The 21476-nt window shown below is 38.7% G+C and overlaps 1 protein-coding gene across 6 annotated transcripts in view; it reads left to right on the forward strand.

Annotated features, from left to right (window-relative positions):
* EPB41L4A (erythrocyte membrane protein band 4.1 like 4A) overlaps positions 1-21476 on the forward strand; it is a 123394-nt gene that overhangs the window by 57768 nt on the left and 44150 nt on the right. For all 6 annotated transcript variants that reach the window (XR_014847056.1, XR_014847057.1, XM_085043499.1 and 3 more), the window contains exons 5-11: positions 1292-1389; positions 3890-4010; positions 8088-8175; positions 10240-10328; positions 10731-10794; positions 20029-20120; positions 21064-21141. Coding sequence is in view for 4 of the 6 variants with exons in the window: in XM_085043499.1 (XP_084899625.1) it covers positions 1292-1389; positions 3890-4010; positions 8088-8175; positions 10240-10328; positions 10731-10794; positions 20029-20120; positions 21064-21141 (630 nt within the window). In the remaining 2 variants the exon portion in view is untranslated. The remainder of the gene's footprint in view (positions 1-1291; positions 1390-3889; positions 4011-8087; positions 8176-10239; positions 10329-10730; positions 10795-20028; positions 20121-21063; positions 21142-21476) is intronic.

Genomic DNA, 21476 nt, shown 5'->3' on the forward strand with positions numbered 1-21476 from the left:
GCATTGCCCAGTGACATTCCCAGAAAATTCTTGTGCAATGTCCTGTTCCTTTAAGGTAGAGAACATCAACCATTTTTTAGTGGGTAGACATTCCTACCATAATACCTGTCACAGCACAGATTCTGGGGGAATCATTTATCAGAAAGATGTGGATATCTTTATTCAGAGGCTCATCTGATAAAGTCTAGAAAATTTGATTGGATCTTAAGTTTTCTGAGCCAGCTACCATGTAACCTGCAGTTTGTAAATTTCCCTGAAATCAGTGTAGGTGCACTTTGTACTTACAGATCATTCCAAGGTGCTTTCATAAATTACTTGTACTAACACAGAACAAATTATTTGCAGAGTAGCTGATTGGCTCTAATGTAGATAAAATTGAACTAGTGAATAACGGAAAAGCTACATGCTTGTATGGAAGACCTTTTGGTTTTTTTTCTGTGAAAAGTTACCTTCTCTGTTATTTTTACCTTTTGTAGGATATCAGTGCCAGAAATTCACTTTGGATGATGTGAAACACAGCATAAGTCTGTTGTGATGAAACCAGAAAAAATCCAAATAGGGTCTAAAAGATTTCTTAGAAATCATTATGGGAAGTTGCAAAGCTTCAGGTCCTTTATATAACGGCTTGTTATCTTGTCTTTTCCATCTGTTTTGTTCATATTGATTCACTCTAAGTGGTCTCAGCTTTATCAAGTGTAGAAGCAGGCTGTGACTTTGAAAATTAAGTTTTCACCCCTGCTATCTCTATTCCAAGCAGGAGAGTACCCTGTGCTGTAACAGATACGGTTAGCTGATGATGGCACACACATCCATCTTTTTCATGGACTCCATCAAACCAGTGTGCTGCATTATAGTTGATACTCTGGGGCGTGGAGACATTTGAGTAAAGAAGCATCCAATACCCAGTCCTCTATGCTGATCCATCAATGAGGTTAAACTTCTACCCTTTGATAAGTTTCTTGTTCAATTTTTCTGATTAGTATCCCCTCTTCCCCACCTCCGGTATGCTCTGGGAAAGTCAAAAGAGGGAAATGACACTTTTAGGGGGATAATTAATTGTATCTGCACAATATAAGCAGACTGGAAACTAGGAAGTGCTACCTTACCGAGGTTCTTTCACTGGATTAATCTTAGTTGTTACTTCAGGGTCAATAGGCGAAGTCAATTAGAGAGGAATACAGGCTTTTACTGTCACACAGTTATGGTACACAGTGTGTCTGCAGTAAACGGGATGATTTTGAAATATTAGTTGGACTTGAAGTTACAACTTTGTTTTCTCTCTGTGTTTTAGGTATCAGTTTTTCTTGCAGGTAAAGCAAGATGTTCTACAGGGCCGTTTGCCTTGTCCAATGAACACTGCAGCACAGCTGGGAGCATACATAATTCAGTGTGAGTTCTTCTGGCCCACTGAGAGCTTATTTCTTTCAATCCTGCATTGTGATTAATTTTAAGTGGTGACTGAAGACATCATTAACACTTTATGCATTCATTTCAAAAGAGTAAAAAAGTAATGTGGCTGATTTATTTTCAAGAGGTATAAATAAATGACCATTCTGGATAGATAATGCAGGAGCAATATGGTAGTTAATGTAAAGAAGAAGCTTAAAAGTCAGTCTGAAGCCTCTGCTAAACATTCTTTGTCTTGCTGGGGAATATTTTATTATATAGTCAAAAACTTTATGACTTTGGATTACATGTAGAGTGTGACAAAACCTTCATCAGGAGATTTACAGCTTTCAAAGGCTATTGGCAGCCTCCAGTCACAAAATCTGCCAAAGAATAGGTTATTTCAAAAATTACATTATGTCAGTATAAATGCATGTTTTCTTGAAGGGAGGATGTTATTTGACCAGAAGTAAAAAATTTTCATTTATTTTAGCATTTATCTACATCCATCTATCAGTAGAAACCTTTTCAGAAGTGGATGTTATATCCTGCATACTTAGTAGAGCTAGTAATCAATTAGAAGGGAGCTGTTTGTCTACTGGAGCTATTATTCTTTTTCCATTACAGCTCAAGATCTGTATTCAAACACAATTGGTAACCAAAAATTGTGTGAAGAGCCATGCTGGGACCTCTGTCTGTAATTTCTTCTGTGTTAAATTCATATTTGTTTGAAGTGATATGTATCAAGGAGAGATCATTTGTATTATTGGTGTTACAAGCGTGACTCAACGACACTTAATGTAGCATTAAAGAATGGTCCTCCTTTTATGTCCATTTTAGATTGACAAGGCAGAATAATTTGTGTGTGAAGTGGGAATGGGCATTATATAGCATTTCATGGTGCTTTATATGTGTATCTGAAAAGCTAAAATTTCAGGCAGCATTTTTTTGTGTACAGTTATTTTTTACTCAATTTTGCCATCCAAACAATATGACTGAAATACTCTGAAAAATTGTTTGCACTGCACATTTCACTTTACTGGCACACATGCCTTCCCTGACAAAAAATACTGCAAGTGTGAAGCAGGAAAATATGCAATGATGGTGACATCTTCATTTTATTATGAGAAATCAGTAAAAAGAGTAAATTCATGCCCTTTAGTTATTTTTAAGGTGATTAGAACTGTTTTGATGTAGTGTCCTGTTCCTGTAATTCTAATCTCAAATATTCTGTTGGAAAACAATGAGAAAGTTTAGGGAGAAGACATAAAACATGGCCAAGGTTACAAAGAGTAACTTATTGGTGAAAGTGAGCCCAGCAAGCTCACATTTCCATTGGATCTTTAAAAAGCTTTATCCTTTTATTAAGGGCTTGCAGTTGTTCAAAGTATGTAAAGACACCTGAGAAATGCCTGTGTCAGACACTGAACACATAATTTCTGTGGAGGTTTTCTAGAGAAACTTCTCAATGTCCCTACTGAGCAGATCACTGTCTTTTTCTAGCAGTCATTTCAACGTTTTGGAAAGAAACGTAAGTAATTAGATGAAGCTTTTCCTTCTTGGCTCTTGAAGCCTTCTTTTGGCCATGATTTTGGCTTAGTGGGTATTGGATAGAATCCTCCTGTGAAGTCTTTCTCAGAGAAACCCACTCTAAAGATATTACTCAAGGTTATTAAAAAATTGAAATACTAACTTTTGCAGTCTTTCTTAGATGCAGTTATCATTAAGATCAGTGAATGTGAGTTCTGGCCAAGGTGCATATTTAATTTTAAAATTATGTTACAACATACAAACAGACATGAGTAATGTGTACAAATTGAGAGTTGTTTCAAAGAAAATGATATTGGCTATTCATTATGTTGTTTTATTTAGGTAAATTCTTTTAAAGGCTTTTTTTAATTTTAAAATTGAGTTTAATATCCAGGAAATACATTGATATTTTATTGAGAAAGGAAAGCTTATGATTCTTCACAAGAAACACTTACCATTAGAAGACCTTCCCTCTAGGAATCTTAGGATGTTTACCTCCATTTGTATTCCCAGAAATTTGTATTGAAGTCCCAGCAATAATATGGATCAGTTTTGCCACTAATATTGCAGCTTACCATGAGAGCACAGATATTACAAAACTGAACTTCTACACTTGTTTTGCATATGCTGCCAAAAAATCAGTGTCATTGAATTTAAACTTTTCTGACTTGGTCAGAATTTTGTCTGTCCTGAAGAAGGAGTGGGTTTCCTGTCAAGGTTCCTAGCTCTTTCTAGCTTTAAACTTCTACATATATTTTAAAATGTGTGAAGACATTTTTTTCTTGGTTTTATGTGAGCTGATATGAATAGTTCTGTATCTCTTCCTTTTTTCCTTTTTTTCTTATCTGACTGCAGATTTAATTGGCCACCAGTTGGAAAAAGATGGCTGGGCACCAGTAGATGGATTATATAACATACTTTTTGGTGGAGAAAAAGCATAGATGACCTTTTTTTTTCTCCTTGTGTCCTCTAGCTGAGCTGGGGGACTATGACCCGTACAAGCACACCGCAGGCTACGTCTCTGAGTACCGCTTTGTTCCCGACCAGAAGGAAGAGCTGGAGAATGCCATAGAGCGCATACACAAAACTCTGATGTAAGAATTCAGTACTGTTGGGAGCTTGGCAAGTAATGCCAGACCCAGGGGTGCTTGGTAGGTGGGGAGGAACAGCTTGTGGTGCAGAGTTGGAGGTTTCTAGACTTGAGGAAAGGACACAGGGAATCCAGATACACCTCTCAGAAACAGAAAAAATTTTTTCATAATTGAAGCTGTTCTTTTAGGAACTGAGTAGGACAATAACTGGAAATGTGAGGTCTGTCAGACCTAGGTAGAGTGTGTTTCAGAACTGGCAGTTGCAATGAAACGTATGCCAGAATTCAACCATATGTAGAGCCAAAATAAACATTTACTTGCTTATCTCCAAGTTCATATTCCTGGTAAGTGTAACGAAGCTTGTTCTAACAAATCCAAGTTAGGTGCAATTGTGATATAACCATTTATGAAGATGGGAGCAGTAAGGAAACTTTCATGGTTCCTTTGTCAAAGTAATACAAAGAGAATCAGTTACCCATCTTGTAGTAGATCTGAATTTCTTGATTCTTTTGCTATAATGAAGCCACAGTCAGGATAAAAGTTAAGTAATTTTTGCCTGTAGCATTGTGTGTTAATGTTACATATGTCTTGTTTAATGAGAATAAGTATTAACTCAGGGTCACAGCTGTTCTCTTTGAAAAGTTCTCCAGTAACTGGAGTCCATGCCAGTTGCCACATTGACCTGAGCTTTCTCTCCCACGGAGGAGGGTCTGTTGTCAATAATTATTTCTGTGTGGTTACATGACAGCCTTGTACTAATTGAATCATTTCAAAGAACTTACTACAGGTAGTTCTGTGAAACAAAAAACTATTGTTTCTTTTGTTCCAGAGTGGAAACTGAGTCACAGATAGTTTGTTTGGTTCAAGATCACAGAAGTGGTGGTTTGTGAGAAATGAAACTTGAGATGAATTGCTGTAAACTTAACCACCCTTCGTTCCTTTCTCCCAAGTTTCTGTAGTCATTAGTATAGTAAATCAGATTAGTTCCCATTTGCCCTTAAAGGTTTGCAGCCTTGACAATGAAAATCAGATGCCAGTGGTTGTGAAGGGGAGTGATCACTGTCATACTCTTTTTATATACTTATTGATCCGGAGCTCTGGGCCTGTTTTGCTGCTTGGCTGCAGTTGGGTGTCAGGGATTTTGCAGCATCAGAACACAGCAAAACTGAGGTGTACTCATTGCTTCTTCAGCCCTGTTGCTGCCACCAGCATTGCCAGCTCTGACTCCTGCACAGGTGACTGTGGTCTCTTTAGTTAAGAAATGTGAAGCTCACATTTTAGGGACAAGGTTTGTGATATGGTTTGGAAGAACTGTTTTATTCTTTCTGGATCCATGGAAACACAGGGCTGGTTTTTTGTTTTTTTTTCCTTTGGAGAGCTGTGGCACTTCATATACCCTTCTTCTCCTAGTTATGAGTTTTGTCCAGTAAAACTATTTTTTACTTCATGCTTTCTCTCATTTTTTTACACATCAGCATGGATATTCAGGGATTCAGTAGGGATGCAGTTTTTTGAGCAAGTTTCTAAATCAAGAAGGGTGAGGGAAGGTGGAGGGGATTTCTGACTGTATGGGGTCCCTGCAGCCTGCCTGCTGTGATTGTTGTCCCCTCTATAAACCAGCATGACAGTCCCAAGGTCAGAGAGCAGTGTGAGGTGGCCTTATGTTGTCCTGCACGTCTGGAGGATCAAGCCGTGACTTTAGGGCTCACACATGAGGAGGCAAACCCTTGGTGCTGGAGGAGAAATAGAATCCCTCAGTGCAGACAGGAGAGCTGGTGTTGCGCTGCTGACAGTGCCCATTTCTGGTTCTTGGCAAGTCAGCTGCTGCTGTGTTTTGAATTAACATTTCATGCTGTCAGTGAGGCATAAATGGAAAAATGCCCCTGATACTTAGCTTTAAAAGTAGCTTTCAGTGTAGTTTAGGGCCACAAGTGGCACTCAGGAGCCCTTTGTCCATCCAAAGGAGTGTGTCTGTGTCAGCTGCATGGCTGTTACTTTGCCAGCTCTGTCATTCCCAGTGGCAAAGACTGCTTGAGTTTTGAGGTGTGATGCTGAGGAGAGTTTGTGCTTCCATACACAATAAAAATGAAACACCCTTTGTACTAATGGGAGTTCTTTCAGTCCCTGGCTGTCCTTCATCCCTTCATGTTCTGGCCTCTCCATCTGCTTTTGGGAGGACTCCTTCCTCTGGCTTCCATCTGCTTCCTTCAGAAGCTCCAGCTCACATCGTTACTTCCTTCAATATTTTTGTCAATTCAATCTCTAATACATGATGTATTTATGTGAAAATATTTATAAAAACACACTCAAACACTTATTTGACATTTGAGCCTTTTGATCCTTTCAGGGACAGGTGAGAATAGAGGAATAAGGGCATCAGCATTTTTTAAGCATGGTCAGTAAGGAAAGACTTAAGAGCAGTGTTTAAATTGGTGTTGTATTCTAGCACTAATTCAGTAATGGGGTAATCCACTTTTCTCAGGACTGATACCACTAGCCTGCTTGGGAACTCAGTGAGACAATACTGCCCCTATGAACATTTTGCTTTACGTTTCTGAAAGCTACTTGCAAGACCTGAAATTAAAAATCAAGCTGCAGGGTAAATTTTTACAGCAAATGTCTGTAAAAGATGTGACAGATGTGACATCTCTGATGTGCTGAATATCCAGTGTTCTGCATGTTCTGAATACGGATAATGAATGACACATCTACTGGGATTTGAAGAAAGGGATTTCTCTTACAAGCTTCAGGTCTGCTGCTTTTCCAGGAGTCCTTGGAGAGAAGAGCACCTGAAAGAGTGGCAGTGCTGCTGCATGGATTAGAGGAGCTGAAGCAGTCCATCTCCCAGATACAAAGAAGACATTTTAAATACTGTTAAATACCTTCACACACCTATTGCATTCATGCTGGCACTGCTGTTCCACACTTTTGACCTTGGAAGTGCTTTTTACTTTGTCATTCATAACACAAAGTTGGGAAAACGTGGATGGTAATGTCTAGGCTATAGAGAATGGGGAGACAAGAAGCGAGAATGTGCATATTGCAGGACTTCTACACATCTTGAATCAAAATGTTGAATGTAGAATGCTCTACTTTATACCTTGAATTTGAAAGGTAGCAAATCCAGTGAACTCTTTCCCAAGAAAACCAACAGGATAAAGCTGGACATGCGTCTTTTTGAGCTGATGTTTTTACAAGATGTGCTGTACTTTCCCAGTAACAGTCCAGTTGCTTTCAGGGAAGTATTGAAAAGAAGTGAAAATGAAAATGCACCTTCAACTATTTCAAGCCTACAAAAGAGAATCTTGCTGTGGTATCAATGACAGATATCAGAGGAAGAGCAAATTAAATTCTGAGGACGAGGCTCTGAATTTATTTAGTTGTTTTGTTTTTTTTGAAAAGATATCCATTGTCAGTGATGTCGAATATGTTCCTACTTGCCAGGATTTTTCCCTCACCATTTTTCCCCACTTGAATCCTGCCAGGAGTGCTTTTTAACTGGTGGATTAAAATCTGCAGGTAGGAAGGCAGGCTGGATCTTTGAAATGCCTAATCTCATGAGACAGACTTCAATCATTGTTTTCAATGTAGCAGACTTAGGCACTACCAGCTGGTGTGCTTTACTATATGCAAGATTTTATGGAGAGAGGAGTAGTCTATCTGAAGTTACAAATCTTGCCTTCAGAAATCATTTGTAGCTTCGGCACTGCTACAGGGAAATAGTATCCCAGTCACTCATACTATTCCTGCTTTATTAATAACCATGTATTTATTGGGGGAAAAGTTACTTTGCATATTGAAGCCTGAAAATGAAATGTCTGAAGTGACAGCAAGGAAAAGGTTAGCCACTGTGTTAGACAGACATCATATATATGATAGCATACATGTTTGTGATAGGAGACCTCTGGAGAATTAGTCTCATTTGGAATAAGAAGAAGTTCAGTGTTGAAAAGATAAAGAGTGTCTAGAAAACTGGTTAGAAGGGCTGCATGTGTGTCCAGAAAATGGTATTTATTAATATGATCTATTTTTATATGTTGATTGGAATTGCAAGGTTCTTAAAAATAATTGTGTTTACAGGGGTCAAGTTCCTGCTGAGGCAGAAGTGAACTACCTAGGTGTGGCAAAATCTCTGGAAATGTATGGAGTGGATCTCCATCCTGTTTATGTAAGTGCTAACTGTGAAAAATAATTATTGCACTAATATGTGAAACAATATTTACATAGTTTTGTTGTCACAGAATAACTTGAAATTAAACACAACCTAAGAAATGCAAAGAAACATATATTTACATATGGAGAGGATTCAGTCATTCATGCATACAAAAGCCTAATGGTTATCAAATTAAATGCTGTGATTGTATTACACATATAAAAACCAATCAGTTATATGGAAAAAAACCTGATTCAGATAAGGAAGGAGCAATTTGTGCAAGCGTCAGGCGACATGAGTGAGGCTTACGGCCTTTGTCTTTGACAGAAGAATTTGCACATTTTTTTTGCTTAAATAAGAAAAAGTGTGTCCTGAAACCTTTCCAATACCATCGCAAAAATTAGGGTGCAGTAGCAGTAGCATGTCAGGCTCTTTAAAATATTTGTTGTGAAGGTTTTACTAGAGATCCAGAGTACATTTCCATTTTTTCCAATGTTGTATCATGCAGCATTGCAAGTTATCTGTATTGCCTCAGAAAAACCCTCTGCTTCTTTTGTCTGTCAGCATGTATGTTGGGATTGGATCCAAGTCATCACCTGGAGGCTATGTGCTCCTGGTGGAAACATCATTCTATCTTGTCTGAATATTCTGCTTATGGCAGGGTTTTTTTGAATAAAAGAAAATCAGGAGTTCAAATGGGGAGTTGTAATGTAGATAGTTCACGGAGTTAGATGTCAGTACTTTGTAAAATTACTTGAAAGAAAATAAAGAAATCAAGATACTGCTTGAAGATTACTGATGTATTTCCTGCAGAAAAATGTGTAGCCTGCAATATAAAGTACATTTTAATGCACCCTGTGGCTTAATTGTATTCATATCCCAGGCTTTATTCCCCTCCCAGCCATAGAAGGCTGGGGAGTTACTGGAACAAGATTCAACATGATCCAACAAAATCAAGTTAAATTAGCACAACCTGGAATTTGTTTTTCCCCATCGCTTGCTTTTGTTGTGCAATGGAATCCATGCCTAGGTAACCTGTGAACATCATTGTTCCTACTTACAACAGCAGCAGAAGCCCTCATTTGAGGCTGAAGCCTCACACATGACAAGATGTAGTTCTTTTCCTCCTGTGGTCATGCTAAAAGTAAAGTTGCCTTTAGCAGCTAAATCACTGGGTAGAGCTTGCCAGCTGTGCTTTACCTTTGTCACACAGAACACTTTCTCAGTGTCTCAAGTCAGTCTTTCTCACAGCTGATAAATTTGCTGTGCATGCTCTGCTGGTTTAGAGGTTGCAGGGCTCTTCCTCATTGTCTCAAATAGCCAGGTGAATGAGGTTTTACAGCTCATTTTGACTTTCTCTTAACCTCACGCACTAGAATTTGCACTCTTTCAACAGGAGAATGTTTCTGGTTTTGGTTATTGGCCATAAAATGGGGAGGTGGGTGCCTTCTGCCACTCAGCACCAGGATTTTCTCCCTGTTCTCTCCTAATGCAGTTTGAGATTTGTATCCTGACTTCAGGAATGGTTTCCTTTGGAGGAGTTGATGCATGTGGCTGTTCCCTGCATGCCATTGCCCTTTCTGAACAACAAGAAAAAAACTTGACTCTCCCAAAGGAGCTGCTTCACTTGGAGGCAGCAGCAGCTGACACTATTTAGGAGGAGAAGGTAGCTGCATGGTTGTGTTATAGGTCAGAAAACCACTGATTACTTTCAGCTGGAAGTTGGGGTATCTGTTGCATTTATGCCTGAATAAGTAGTTTAGTTTCTGAGTTTTGGCCATTTGCCAAAGAGCAAAAATTAATTCATCAAGAAAACAGAAAAAAGGTATTTCTGTTTTTCACCATGGTGTGTGGAGACTCCCATTCTTTCCCCTCACTGCCATTCTTTCTTGCCTTTTTGCCCCCAGAGCTACAAATTTTCATATAGGTGTTTTCATCAGTAGATCAAATACTGTTTCCCCATCTGCACAGAGAGTGAAACAGTATATTCAAGTCACCAGGATGAATTCCCCACTGGACCTCACTGCTACTGTGATTCTACTTGCAGCTGTATGAATGACATAGATTTCTATTTTCCAGGGTGAAAACAAATCCGAGTACTTTTTAGGATTAACACCCATAGGAGTCGTCATCTACAAGAATAAAAAACAAGTAGGGAAGTATTTCTGGTATGTATTACTTAAATGTCCAGTCTGCACTAAAGCAAAACAATGTTGTATATGATTTGTGAAATGTATTAGTTGTGAAATGTATGTATCTATTTGAAAGATTAATTATAGCAATGGAAATAAAGTATATGTGTAATTCCTAATATTTCTCTGGATTGTGCAAATTTTTTAGTTATTTGATAATCCAAGTATTGAAAACAGTAGATCACCTTTACCATACTCATGCTGAAACGTTTACATATCATTATTTTTCTGCTGACGTCTGTGGCATACCTGATAAATAAATCAACCTGTGAATTCTTTTCTTGTCTTTGTGTGTAAAAGTATACAACTTTATATTTTATTATGCATGAAATTGAAGGCTCATGAAGTTCTTGTCTGTATTTTTTCTCAATATTACAGGCCTAGAATTACAAAAGTTCACTTCAAGGAAACACAGTTTGAACTACGAGTCCTGGGAAAAGATGTAAGTTTTTATTTAAGCCTGAAAGGATAGAAAAAGTAATCTCAGGTCTGATGAAGTTAGAAATTTTGTGTACCTGTCAAAGTCCAATTTGTTTTACTTAAATTTACTGTAAGAAACAAAATGTGGGTGAAGGGAACCTCACAAAGCTGTCAGGCACAAAACAGGCAACTGCATTATATAGCTTGAAACCAGAGTTTAACATCATTGTGTTCTTAGACCATTTGAAAGAATGCAGTGTTGGTTCCAGTGGGGCAAGGACAGCAGATTGACAGCAAGAGAGGAGGTTTTAAGATCGAGCCAGTTTAAAAAAAAACCAATCCCCTACAAAGCATGTGGAGTGGGGGGAGGAGGACACTGTTGAGAATGCAGGAAAAAATAATAAAATGTAATTAAAAAAATTAGTTGCAGTCAGTCTGTGTTTTTTGCTGTCTGGATTAGTTACAAGTTTAGTTTGCTGAATTATTTTTTTGAAAATGCTTCTTATTTCTTTTTGGAATATGAAAGTTTATAGTTTCATAAGGACTGAAAGTTTATAGTTTTAAGTAGTATTAACCTGCTGACAGTAATGCCCTTTACTCTTTATCTACATGTCTTTGTTCATCTGTGTAATGGTTGTTAGTCTCATCCATGATTTTTCCATTAAGACATTTGTCTTGCTTCTGTCGTGGACAGCATTTCTTACGTCTTTGCAGATGTATTGGCAAATCTTTCTTTTGTTACTCCCAAGAGGTTTGTTTATATTTGGTGTGGTAATTGATGGGAATTTTATTTGTGAAAGTGTGTTTGTTGAAACAGGAGAGTGGTTTGAAGGCTGGGGGAAGGTCGGGAAAATTTTTCACCATGTTTCATGTAAAGGGTGAGTGATAGTTCATGTATTAACAAGTCTGGGTTTGACTTGGATTGAATTGCTTGGAAATGAAGCTGTAGCTTCTGTTTGATGCCACATTTCTACAGTTTTTGTTTAACCGTGTGAAATTGCAAAGGCTAAGTAGAAAACCTGGAAGGTTTTGGAAAAGGTGAGGCTGTAAGTGTTGAAGGCTGGTGAACTCTTATTATTGTGATCATACGGCAAACATTTTGACAGAACCTGGTAGTTTCAAGCCTCGACAAGAATTTCTAGGAAATTGTTGAAGAGAACAGTAAGTACAGGGGTGTGTACCATCATTAAACTGGCCTTTGCAACTAATACTAATCTGAATTATTTCTGCGGCGCTTCATATCCTAACAAGATCAGGAAGGGCTAAAATGGCACATAAAAATCTTCTTCCTTTTTTTAGCAGTCTGGTGGTACTTTGAACAAAATTACGTATTGTGATAAGCAGACAGTAACCTCAGTCTCTGGATTAGAGTCATCATTGCAATTTATGCTGTTCTACTCTCAGAGGAAGAAAAGCTCGTCATTGTATTTATATGAATGTATGTTCTAATACTCTCAAAAAATGTAATTCACAAATTTATTGTTTTCCTCTTCTTTTTTGGAATAAATGCTATCGCTTTGTCATCCCATATGATACGTGAATATATTATAGGAGAGTAAATATGCCATTTTCACTCCATCCTGTCTCCTGGAGTGAAACTCCCTTTACAGTCCAGGGAATTAATACTTTCCTTGTATCAGATGTGGTATACCAAGTCAGGAATGTGTTGCTTGTTTTCAGTGAGCGCTCCAGAAGAGATTTAGGAGGAGTGGAAACAATAGGGACTATGTCCTAAAAGACATAGGACAATTTCCTATGTCTTTAAATTTATGGCTTAAAGGGAAGGAGCTAATACCGCGTAATGGAGCAGATTATTTCTGAGTGTACTGAGTGCTTTGTGTGAAGCATGTTATCCATATGTAGTGAAAACTCTCTGCAGGGTGGTTTTTGGTCTGTGTTTCCATGCACACCCTTATTCACACAGACTAGCACCTTTCATGGGTCCTGCTCATAAAGAGGAAGCTTGTGGTGGCATTGGTACCAATGAATTGTTGCTCCTCCTCTACACTGATTTAGTTGTTGTAACTTCTTTATTGTTGCTTCCAGATCTTGGTGTGAAATTTTTTCAAACATGCCAAAAAAATCTGTGTATTTCTCACTAGATGGGTGGAAATGGACATCCTGATCTTCTTGACAGGTGACAGACAGTCAAAATGTCCATGTCTTCAGGTGTCCTAAACCCCACACAGGGGTGTGTCTGTTTCAGCTAAACCTATGGCTGCTTATTTTTGTGTTTACATTGCTTCACTTTTCATAAACTTTATGTTTACTGAGCAGAGGATGTTTTTGCTTATTGTCTTACAATAAAGTAAGTTTTTTCAGCTTTCCTGTTTTGCCGTGTGACCTCTTGTAGTTCTTCATATCTCTTTCATGAGAATAATTCCTGTGTGTTTAGCTGCCTCATTTTTTCCCCCTGCACACCTGTTGCTATTGTGTACAAGCATGACCACCAGTAATTTGGTTTTATCTTTCACTGCTCTGTTTGTATTATATGTTTTCTCCATGAGGCCACTGCTGTTGGCCTTTCCTAAACAAAATGCTGCCTTTGATATTTGGCCACCCATGGACCTGTGAGACTGAAGCTCTTTGTCAGTGGTGTTAATCATTGAATCAGTATTTCATTGTCCTCTGAGTGAATTCCAGGCTGTGAATTATGAGCTGTTAACTTGTTAGATTTGCTATGGCACCTCAATGTATCAGCATGAAATTAGGACGCCTTCCCCTGCAAGGACTGCACATGTTCAGATTCCCTGAACACGACGAATTGTGAAGAATTTTTGAAGATGAGAGAAGCCTATTTCTCAGAAAACGGAGAGATCCATCTGATGCCTGTGTACAATTCCTGGTAGCATGTCTGTTGAGCAACCATGCTGGAAATAGTCCAGTAACAGGTGGCTGCCAAAGCCCTCTCCTCTCCACCAGAAAAACAGAGCTGCATCACAATGGATGCAATATGTGGAAGTGAGCAGTGGAAGGGGTGGCCAGCATACCTTCTGTGTTTTCCCCATATGAGGAGCACAGCTTCCTGGATTTCTCTCTCAACTAGGGACGTGAAAGAAAACAGAGGAAAACATGCTTTGACAGACTGTGTAGGCTGGGAATGTAAATGTAATAATAGGCAGGAGTGAAAGATGTGGAGATTTTTTGCCTCTAGGTACCGAGTGCTTTTGTGCTGTTCTGTGCAACCTGGTGCTGTTTTCTATAAGTGCACCTTTTGCTTTAGTTGCTCTGTGTCTGAACATGCACGTGAATGATTTCACTCCTTAGCAGGGTTTATGCAAAGCTTCTGTTCTTGTTACTTTGACTGTTTCTCTTTCACCGTACAGAAGGAGTTCACTGTGCAGAAGTTTTTGCTGTAAGAGAAGGGTCTTCTTGAATTCTGAAAATTTTATTTCAGGAGATCTTGAAATTTGAGTATTTTCAAGTCAGAACAACCTCCCAAACTGTGCAGTTAAAAACAATTTACAAATTTTTGTGCCTTCCTCTGCAGTCTTCCATATTCAGATGAAGAGGCCTCCCTCAGCTGAATTCACAAAGTGGAATTGGTAATGCCTCTTCAGGAGCAATACCAACCACTGATGCAAGTCCAAAGTGTATAATACTTCCCATTTTTGGTGGCTGAAACTAGACTAAATACAATATATTTTTGTTCTTTGGAATGATTCACAAAACACTAGATACGCTTTGTCTTTTTAATCTGCTTTTTGCAAGTGTCAGAAGTCTCAGTAATAATTATGTTAATAAGGTGATTCAGCTATGCCCCTTCTTTTCCTATCAAATGCTATATTCCATCTTGAGTTACAAGTTCCAGTCAGGAGTTTCTAATTTGATTAATTGTCCCTGCAGTTTCTTGGTAAGATTGAACATAGTTGGAGGATATGTTCCTCTCAGTCTTAAGTCCAATTTATCTTGCATGTAATTTCTAGACAAAAATAGCATTTTGATCTTTATGGTTTAAGAATTGCAAATTACTTTTGTATCAGTCGCATTTGCACCCACTTAAGTCAGAGTGATAGTAGAGGGTGGAGGTGAGCAAGCACAGTGACATTAATATGTCAAATAAAACAGTTTTGGCTTGTTTTGGTTGCTTGGGGGTTTTCTTGTCTATTCTTAATCACATTCTGAGCCATCGTAGAAAGACTGTAAGATTAGTTCAAGGCCTGCATAAACTTAAATTCACTGAGTTGATACTGTTGGGGTTTATCTTTTTTTCTAATTCTCCCTTAGTATTTTTTAATTGCTGCAATATAAAGCTGAGATTTGTTTATTTCAGTCTTGCCATGCAAAGATTGAAAGATTGAAATCTTGGCACAGCTTTATCAATTCTAATTCCCGACTTGTTATAACATTTTTAAAGATTGACCTTGAGTAACCAGTAATAGCACATTGTTTGTTACATAAGCTGTGATTTGTCTGCATGTTAATGGATAAAGACAGAATACTTCATACAGGAGTTAACAGTTGATGGTATCCAGGTATGTGCCTAACCTGGCAAATAATAATGTTCTGAAGGAGTAGCTCCAGAGGCAGTGTTAATAATTCTGTTACATGTGCAGGTGTAGCAGTATGCTCTCCAATGGGGCAAGATCTCTCCTCGTGTTATATTAATACTCACTGTGACTAGGAGGAGTGGGGTGTGTGCTGGTACAGGGCTCCTACTGTGGTTTTGGGGTTTTCTTCTTCATTTTCTGAGCCTGCATTGCTGGGAACCCATGTATGTCTTGTAAATTACACTAGTTAAAGCCTGCTGTGAATCATAGCCTCTCGAATAATTTTTGCTCAGTGGGTTGGTTCAGTGCTCCCTGGAATGGCTGTAAATGTGCTGATAGTGGCCTCTTACCTTGGGAGTAATCCATGAACTCCAGGAACAAGGGATCTTGTTCATCTTGACAGGGAAGAGCTGTCATTTTAGTGTGTGTCTTCTCTTCCTTGTGGAGCTGAGCTTGCCCTGCTTGGGAGCTGAGCTGTGGCTGGGCACAGAGCAGCTCTGAGCCTGAGCGCTGTGTAATCAGGCTGGCGTGGCAAAGCAAGCAGGGAGCTGTTTGCGAAGCACTCCTGAAGCTGTTTGTAGTTCCAGAGGTGTTTTGTTCTTAGGCAGAGCAATGACCTCTCTGACTTGTCTGCTTTGAAGGGTTTTGTAACACAGTTTGAATCATTCAGCTGAGGCGTGTGGGTATTACGCTGCAGCACTGTACCCATTCCCAGCTCTCTAATGGAGATCTTAAAGGCCCTGCCAGATCAGTCTTCTGGCTGACCTGAGAGACAACATAAAACACAGAAGACAACATAAAACACAGAAGAGCTTGAGTGTCCAGTGTATAAGCTTGTGTAGACAAGCTCTCTGCATCCACTGTGCTAGTCTCTCTCTCTGTCTCTGGGTAATAAGGGTGGTGAGGTTATAGCAGTATAGGCTGTAGCATGTTTTGGAGACTGTAGGACAAGCTTTTAAAGCACCTGAGAGGGATATTTAATGCCTTTCCTCAGATTTTTTCAGTGTTTGCCTCTGTCAGGGTTAGGAGGAGGCAGTCACACAGCTGGCTGTGGCTGCAAGGGTCATTTTGCAGCCTCGGGTCCCATTGTCCCACTGTCCCACCCTTCCCTTGCTCCTGCGAGTCACAGATGGGATTGAAAAAAACCATACAAAAGTAAGTGTTTTCTCTACTTGTTTGATGAGCAAAATGTGCTTCCTGAAAGAGCACACAAGCACCGAGATGGTTCAAAGGAGAGAGATCTCCAGAGTGTTCAGACAGCCAGGACTGCTCTGGAAACAGTTCCTGATTTACAGTGTCTCACCTTTAGTACACTGGGCACTCTGAAAGCAGCAGGATGAGTATCCGGGAGAAGCTTGTGAGGCACCAAACTGAGCACTGAAGTGAGTTTGGAATTGTCATTTCCTATAAATGATTAGTAAAATTACAATAGGTCTTGGTTTCTTTTGGTTCAGATATATGAGAATAGTAAGAAAAACTCCCAGCTAACGCTCACCGTGTGTAGGAAGTTGCAGTGTTCAAAGTGCTAGAAATGTTGTCTTTCATTGGAAACAAAAGTTCATGGTCTTAACAGGTAAGGTCATCCTTGCTTTACCTATAAAATCAATTCATTCCCTTGAGGGAGAAAGGTTAAACCAGAAAGGTATTCCTGTTTCCAGTACGGCTTTCTTTTTATATATGCATTTATAAATTCTCAGGATAATGACAGTACTCTTGCAAGCCTTAAATAGTCTTAAAAAGTAAATGGTGGAAGTCCTAAACCTGGCTCTGCTGTAAACAGTGACATACTGGACTTAGCTGCAGCAAGTTACTGAATCCTTCCCAGATAAGGTGAGAAATGGTGAAAGAATTATGAATTGTTTCCTCTTTGGTGAGGGTGAGTTTTAGGATTTTTTTCTCCTTCCTTAATAAAATTTAATTGTGCTATTGAGTTACTGCAAGCATCAGTTTTGAGGCAATAGTTTTCAGACTTCAAATGTTTTTTCCTTCAAATTCAAATAAATAAACCTGAGTGTGTTATCAAAAGGCTTGTTGGTCTGTCCCATGATTTTTAAGCAATTGTTTCATTTTTGAGATCTGAATTCCATAGCTTTTGCTAAATTGGATCTATGGGGCTATTTTCCCCCCACCTTTTTTTTTTTTTTTCCCTCTGTGAGTGCCTTTGATTAGGGAATGCTAAGTTTAGATGTTTTGGCATCATCACATTTTTTTCTTACCAGCTAGAGTGAGCTTTCTTCCACCTTAGAAAATAATGCCTCCATGTGATGGAATGAATAATGTTTGCTGGTCAGATCTTTCTATCATATGGCAGTGTAACTATAGTGTCCCTCTTATAGTCACTTACTGATTTTCATGTGTTCTTGTGCTGTTTATTCTGTGTGTAAAACTTCTTTTTTGTAACAGGAGTCTTTCACTGAATGCCAGTGGTATTCAGACTGGTCTAATAGCAAGATATGACAGAAGCGCATTATTTTAAAAATTCCATTAAAAAAAATTAAAATCATACCTGGTTTCTCTCTGCCCCTCCCTTCCCACATCCCAGTAACTCTTTCCTTTGAGACTACGTAATTAAATAAATTTAAGTTCATCAGAGGATTCTTTGCCTAAAAATAGGAGTGGACAAAGAAGGAGCAAGACCCTTCATATTGAAAGTGAGTCATTGAGTTTTTTCTAACATAAGCTTAACTGACTCATCATATTGCATAAAGTTTGCAGTACTACAGGTCCAGTGTGATACTGTTCTTTCAAAGATGACTATAGTTGTGTGGATTTACATGAAATCACATCAGATGACAGTCTGATATAGAAATTGTAATATATATCAACTAATGGAATCTACTTTTCTGCTGTGTGCAAAATAAGCAAATGTAAAATACCCCTTGACATATCTTCTTTAAAAATTTTAAAATGTAAAAATGCATGATGATCTTTCAGTTACTCAGTTATTTCTAGTCATCAGAGGAGAAGGAGCAATGCTGTTTCTGTGGAAGACTTCAAGATAAATTGATTTTTCACCTTGACTATTTTTAAGATTTTCAGGGAGCCTTTAGCTTTCATGAATTAAACAGCTCGTAAATTCTGCAGAGAGATGATGATCCCTATCAAATCTGACATTGTATTTTAAGAGTCTTTGGGAATGTATTTATGGGACCAATGTATTACAAAGTCATTTCATGATAGACACAGCAGTATCAGATGAATCCTAGGTTTCAGTATTCTTGATGGTCGTATGTCTTATTGTACTCCTTGTATTCTTCTCTCTTGCCCTGGAGAGTAAAATGTGCTTTTGATGGAAGACTAGAGGATTGTTTTATTTCTTTGCATATTCCATGGGACTGTTCTCCCCAGCCATTTAACTAAAATAAGGCATGGGAGAAAATAAGGTCATGGGTATGTTTTCAGTACATGTTTTTTGTCAGTGAATGAAAACTCTATTATTCTAACCACAGGTGCAAAATTATGTCATTTTTATTGTTACTTGTTTCAAGGTGAAGGAAAAGGTGCTTGAGGAGGTAATTTGAGATTTTGTGAGTCTGCCTGACAGCTGTTAATAGAGGTATAACTGTTTTTTTTAATGGAGTGAAGTTTTGAGTTGTAGAGAACATGCAGAATTAATTCGCAGTTTGCTGGGTGCTTTCAGATAGTAATAAATAATAATAAATGAGGAGGGGGAGAAACTTGCCTGAGCTCTTTACTGTGTATGCATGGCGCTGCAGAAGTGTAATTAATGCAAGGGCAGAGATTGCCTGCAATCAGCTGCTGAGGGTGGAGTGAATTACACCCTCTTTGTAACTCACATGTTGGTGAAATGGTTTTAGACTCAGTTTTGTTACAGAGGAAGTCATACTGTGCAAATGTCACTGTGGCTGCTCATTCTTTGTGCAAATCACAGCTGAGACACCAAGCACCTGAGTTAACAGATAGATGGAAGGGTATTTTTTGTGAACCTGTTTGAGTGCTTGGCTTGTTGCACTCAACAAGCGCTGTGATGTGTCTGTTGCTTCACTTTGTCTGTTGGAAGTATGTTGCAGACGGTATGTGTCTCACTTCTTTTTTCTCCGCCAGTTTCTAGAGATGAGCTTTTAAACTTTGAATATTCATTTGTTGTTGTTGTTGTCTTCCTCAAGAGATTTTAAGGTGGATTTTCACCTTTTTCCTAGTATTTTGAATTATCCTGAAGGTAGCTTTTTTAAAAAAGAAAACCCTTCCCTTCTGGTTTTTTTTCCCCAGGTTTACCTTGGCCCTTTTTTACATGTATGTTTTGTGCATTTTCTGTATTATTTCTTTACATTAGTTTATAACGGATACTTCCTTCCTGCCTGCCTGCCTGCCTGCCTGCCTGCCTCCCTCCCTCCCTCCCTCCCTCCCTCCCTCCCTCCCTCCCTCCCTCCTCTTATTCTTGCCTTTTTTTGTACTGTTAACCAGAATATTTTGATTTGCATCTGAGTTACAGTTTGAGAAAACATCAGAAACAGAATTTTTGAAAAAAACCACTTGTGTGTTTTAATTAGGAAGAAAACCTGATGTTTATGAATAAGAATGAAGGAACAGAAGTGTTTTAACAATCTTCTTTCTCTGTTTGTAAAAAAGAAGACCACTTTAAAATGAAGAATTCTACAGAATTATAGAACCTGCTTTTCTTCATACGGATTTCTTTTCTTGCATGGACTGATACCGGCTGTGTGGTTCTTGTGTTCAGCAAGTGATATGCACTTCAATGGCAGGATCCCTCATAAGAATATTCATTTGTTTTGTTTTATCTTCAGTGCAACGAAACTTCCTTCTTTTTCGAAGCACATAACAAGGTCACATGCAAACATCTCTGGAAATGCTGTGTAGAACATCACACATTTTTCAGGTGAGTGATGCAGAAATTAAGCTGTGTTTTCTGCAGAGCCACTACACTGAGTAGGAGCCTTGTTACACCTGCACAGAGGTGTAACAAAGTCTTGCTGTCAGGAAACACGTTTCGCTCTTAGTTACAGAGTGCTTTCAAAAGCTAGCACCTTCCCTTTTCTTGCAGTGATGTGAAACAACGTTTTTAAAGTTGGGTAGTTTGGTGGTTTCTTTTGCCTTATCATTCTTTCCTAAATAATACTTCAGGCTGCATATGATAGAGTGTAACAGACACATTCACAAATGCATATGGCAGGATTTAAGTTGCCATATAGATTTTGATGTATTTAACCATCAAATTTTCTGTAGCAGCATTGGCTTGCGTGAGACCTTTGGAATTCAGACACTACTATTTTATACAGTGCACAGAATTATTATTTTTTTGGTAATAGAAATTTATTGCCTTTCCATAACACTTTGTGTACAGAGGTCTATAAAGTTTTCCCAGTATTGTACATCTTAAAGCATCTGATTTTACTGTTGCAAAAAACACCAAGAGAAGTCTGCTAGGGTGTTAGTTGGGAACTGGTGGATGGAATTCTTGGGGCTGCCTTTAGCAGTGCTGTAAATTAGTGAGCTGAGGATCCCTCCTGCAGTCTCATTGCTGTGGCAAGGTGGGTTTGCCTTCTCCCAAAATTAAGTGAAAAGGTACTGGTGCCAGCAGTTTATGCTTGACTCTGAATTAAAGAGGTGTGTAGTCAAAATAGGAGGGGACAAACAGGTGGCTTTGGGAGACTCTCAATGCCGTAAGAGTCTGTCCAGGGGTAGGGATGAAGAGGAACTAGCAGGAAAAAGATTTTTTTTGAGCCCAAATTTGTACTCTTTTTTCTTGACATGGGAAGGGGACTAAAATTCAGACCTATCTATGCAACTTCCTCTGTTGTTTCATTTTTCAAACTTCATAGGGTGCCGGAGAATGAATCAAACTCTATGTCAAGAAAAGTCAGCAAGTTTGGATCCATAGGTTACAAACATCGGTACAGGTGAGATTTTAAATTGTTTAAACTTCAGTTCATTCCTTCTTCATTCCTTCGTTTCTCCCCTTTCCTCTTAATGAAAGAAAACCCCCACCCAAAATATGATCTGCAGACAAGGAATGAATCAGGGCCATTTGAACAGAGTGTCTTTGGGAGTCTGGCAATTTTGGGACAAATGTATGTTTATTCTCATTCTCCAGATCCCCAGAACTGGTTGAGGCCTGCTATAGCCTGTACTAAAAGTGGGAACAACCTTGGCAATGCTTTATATCAGTATCTCGTTATAACTGCTGAAATTATCTTAATGTCCTAAAGGGGTTTTCCTGGCAGCTGGGAAATAC

Source organism: Lichenostomus cassidix, chromosome Z (genome assembly GCF_008360975.1).
Source record: "Lichenostomus cassidix isolate B80296 chromosome Z, HeHo_3.0, whole genome shotgun sequence".
Taxonomy (NCBI): Eukaryota; Metazoa; Chordata; class Aves; order Passeriformes; family Meliphagidae; genus Lichenostomus; species Lichenostomus cassidix.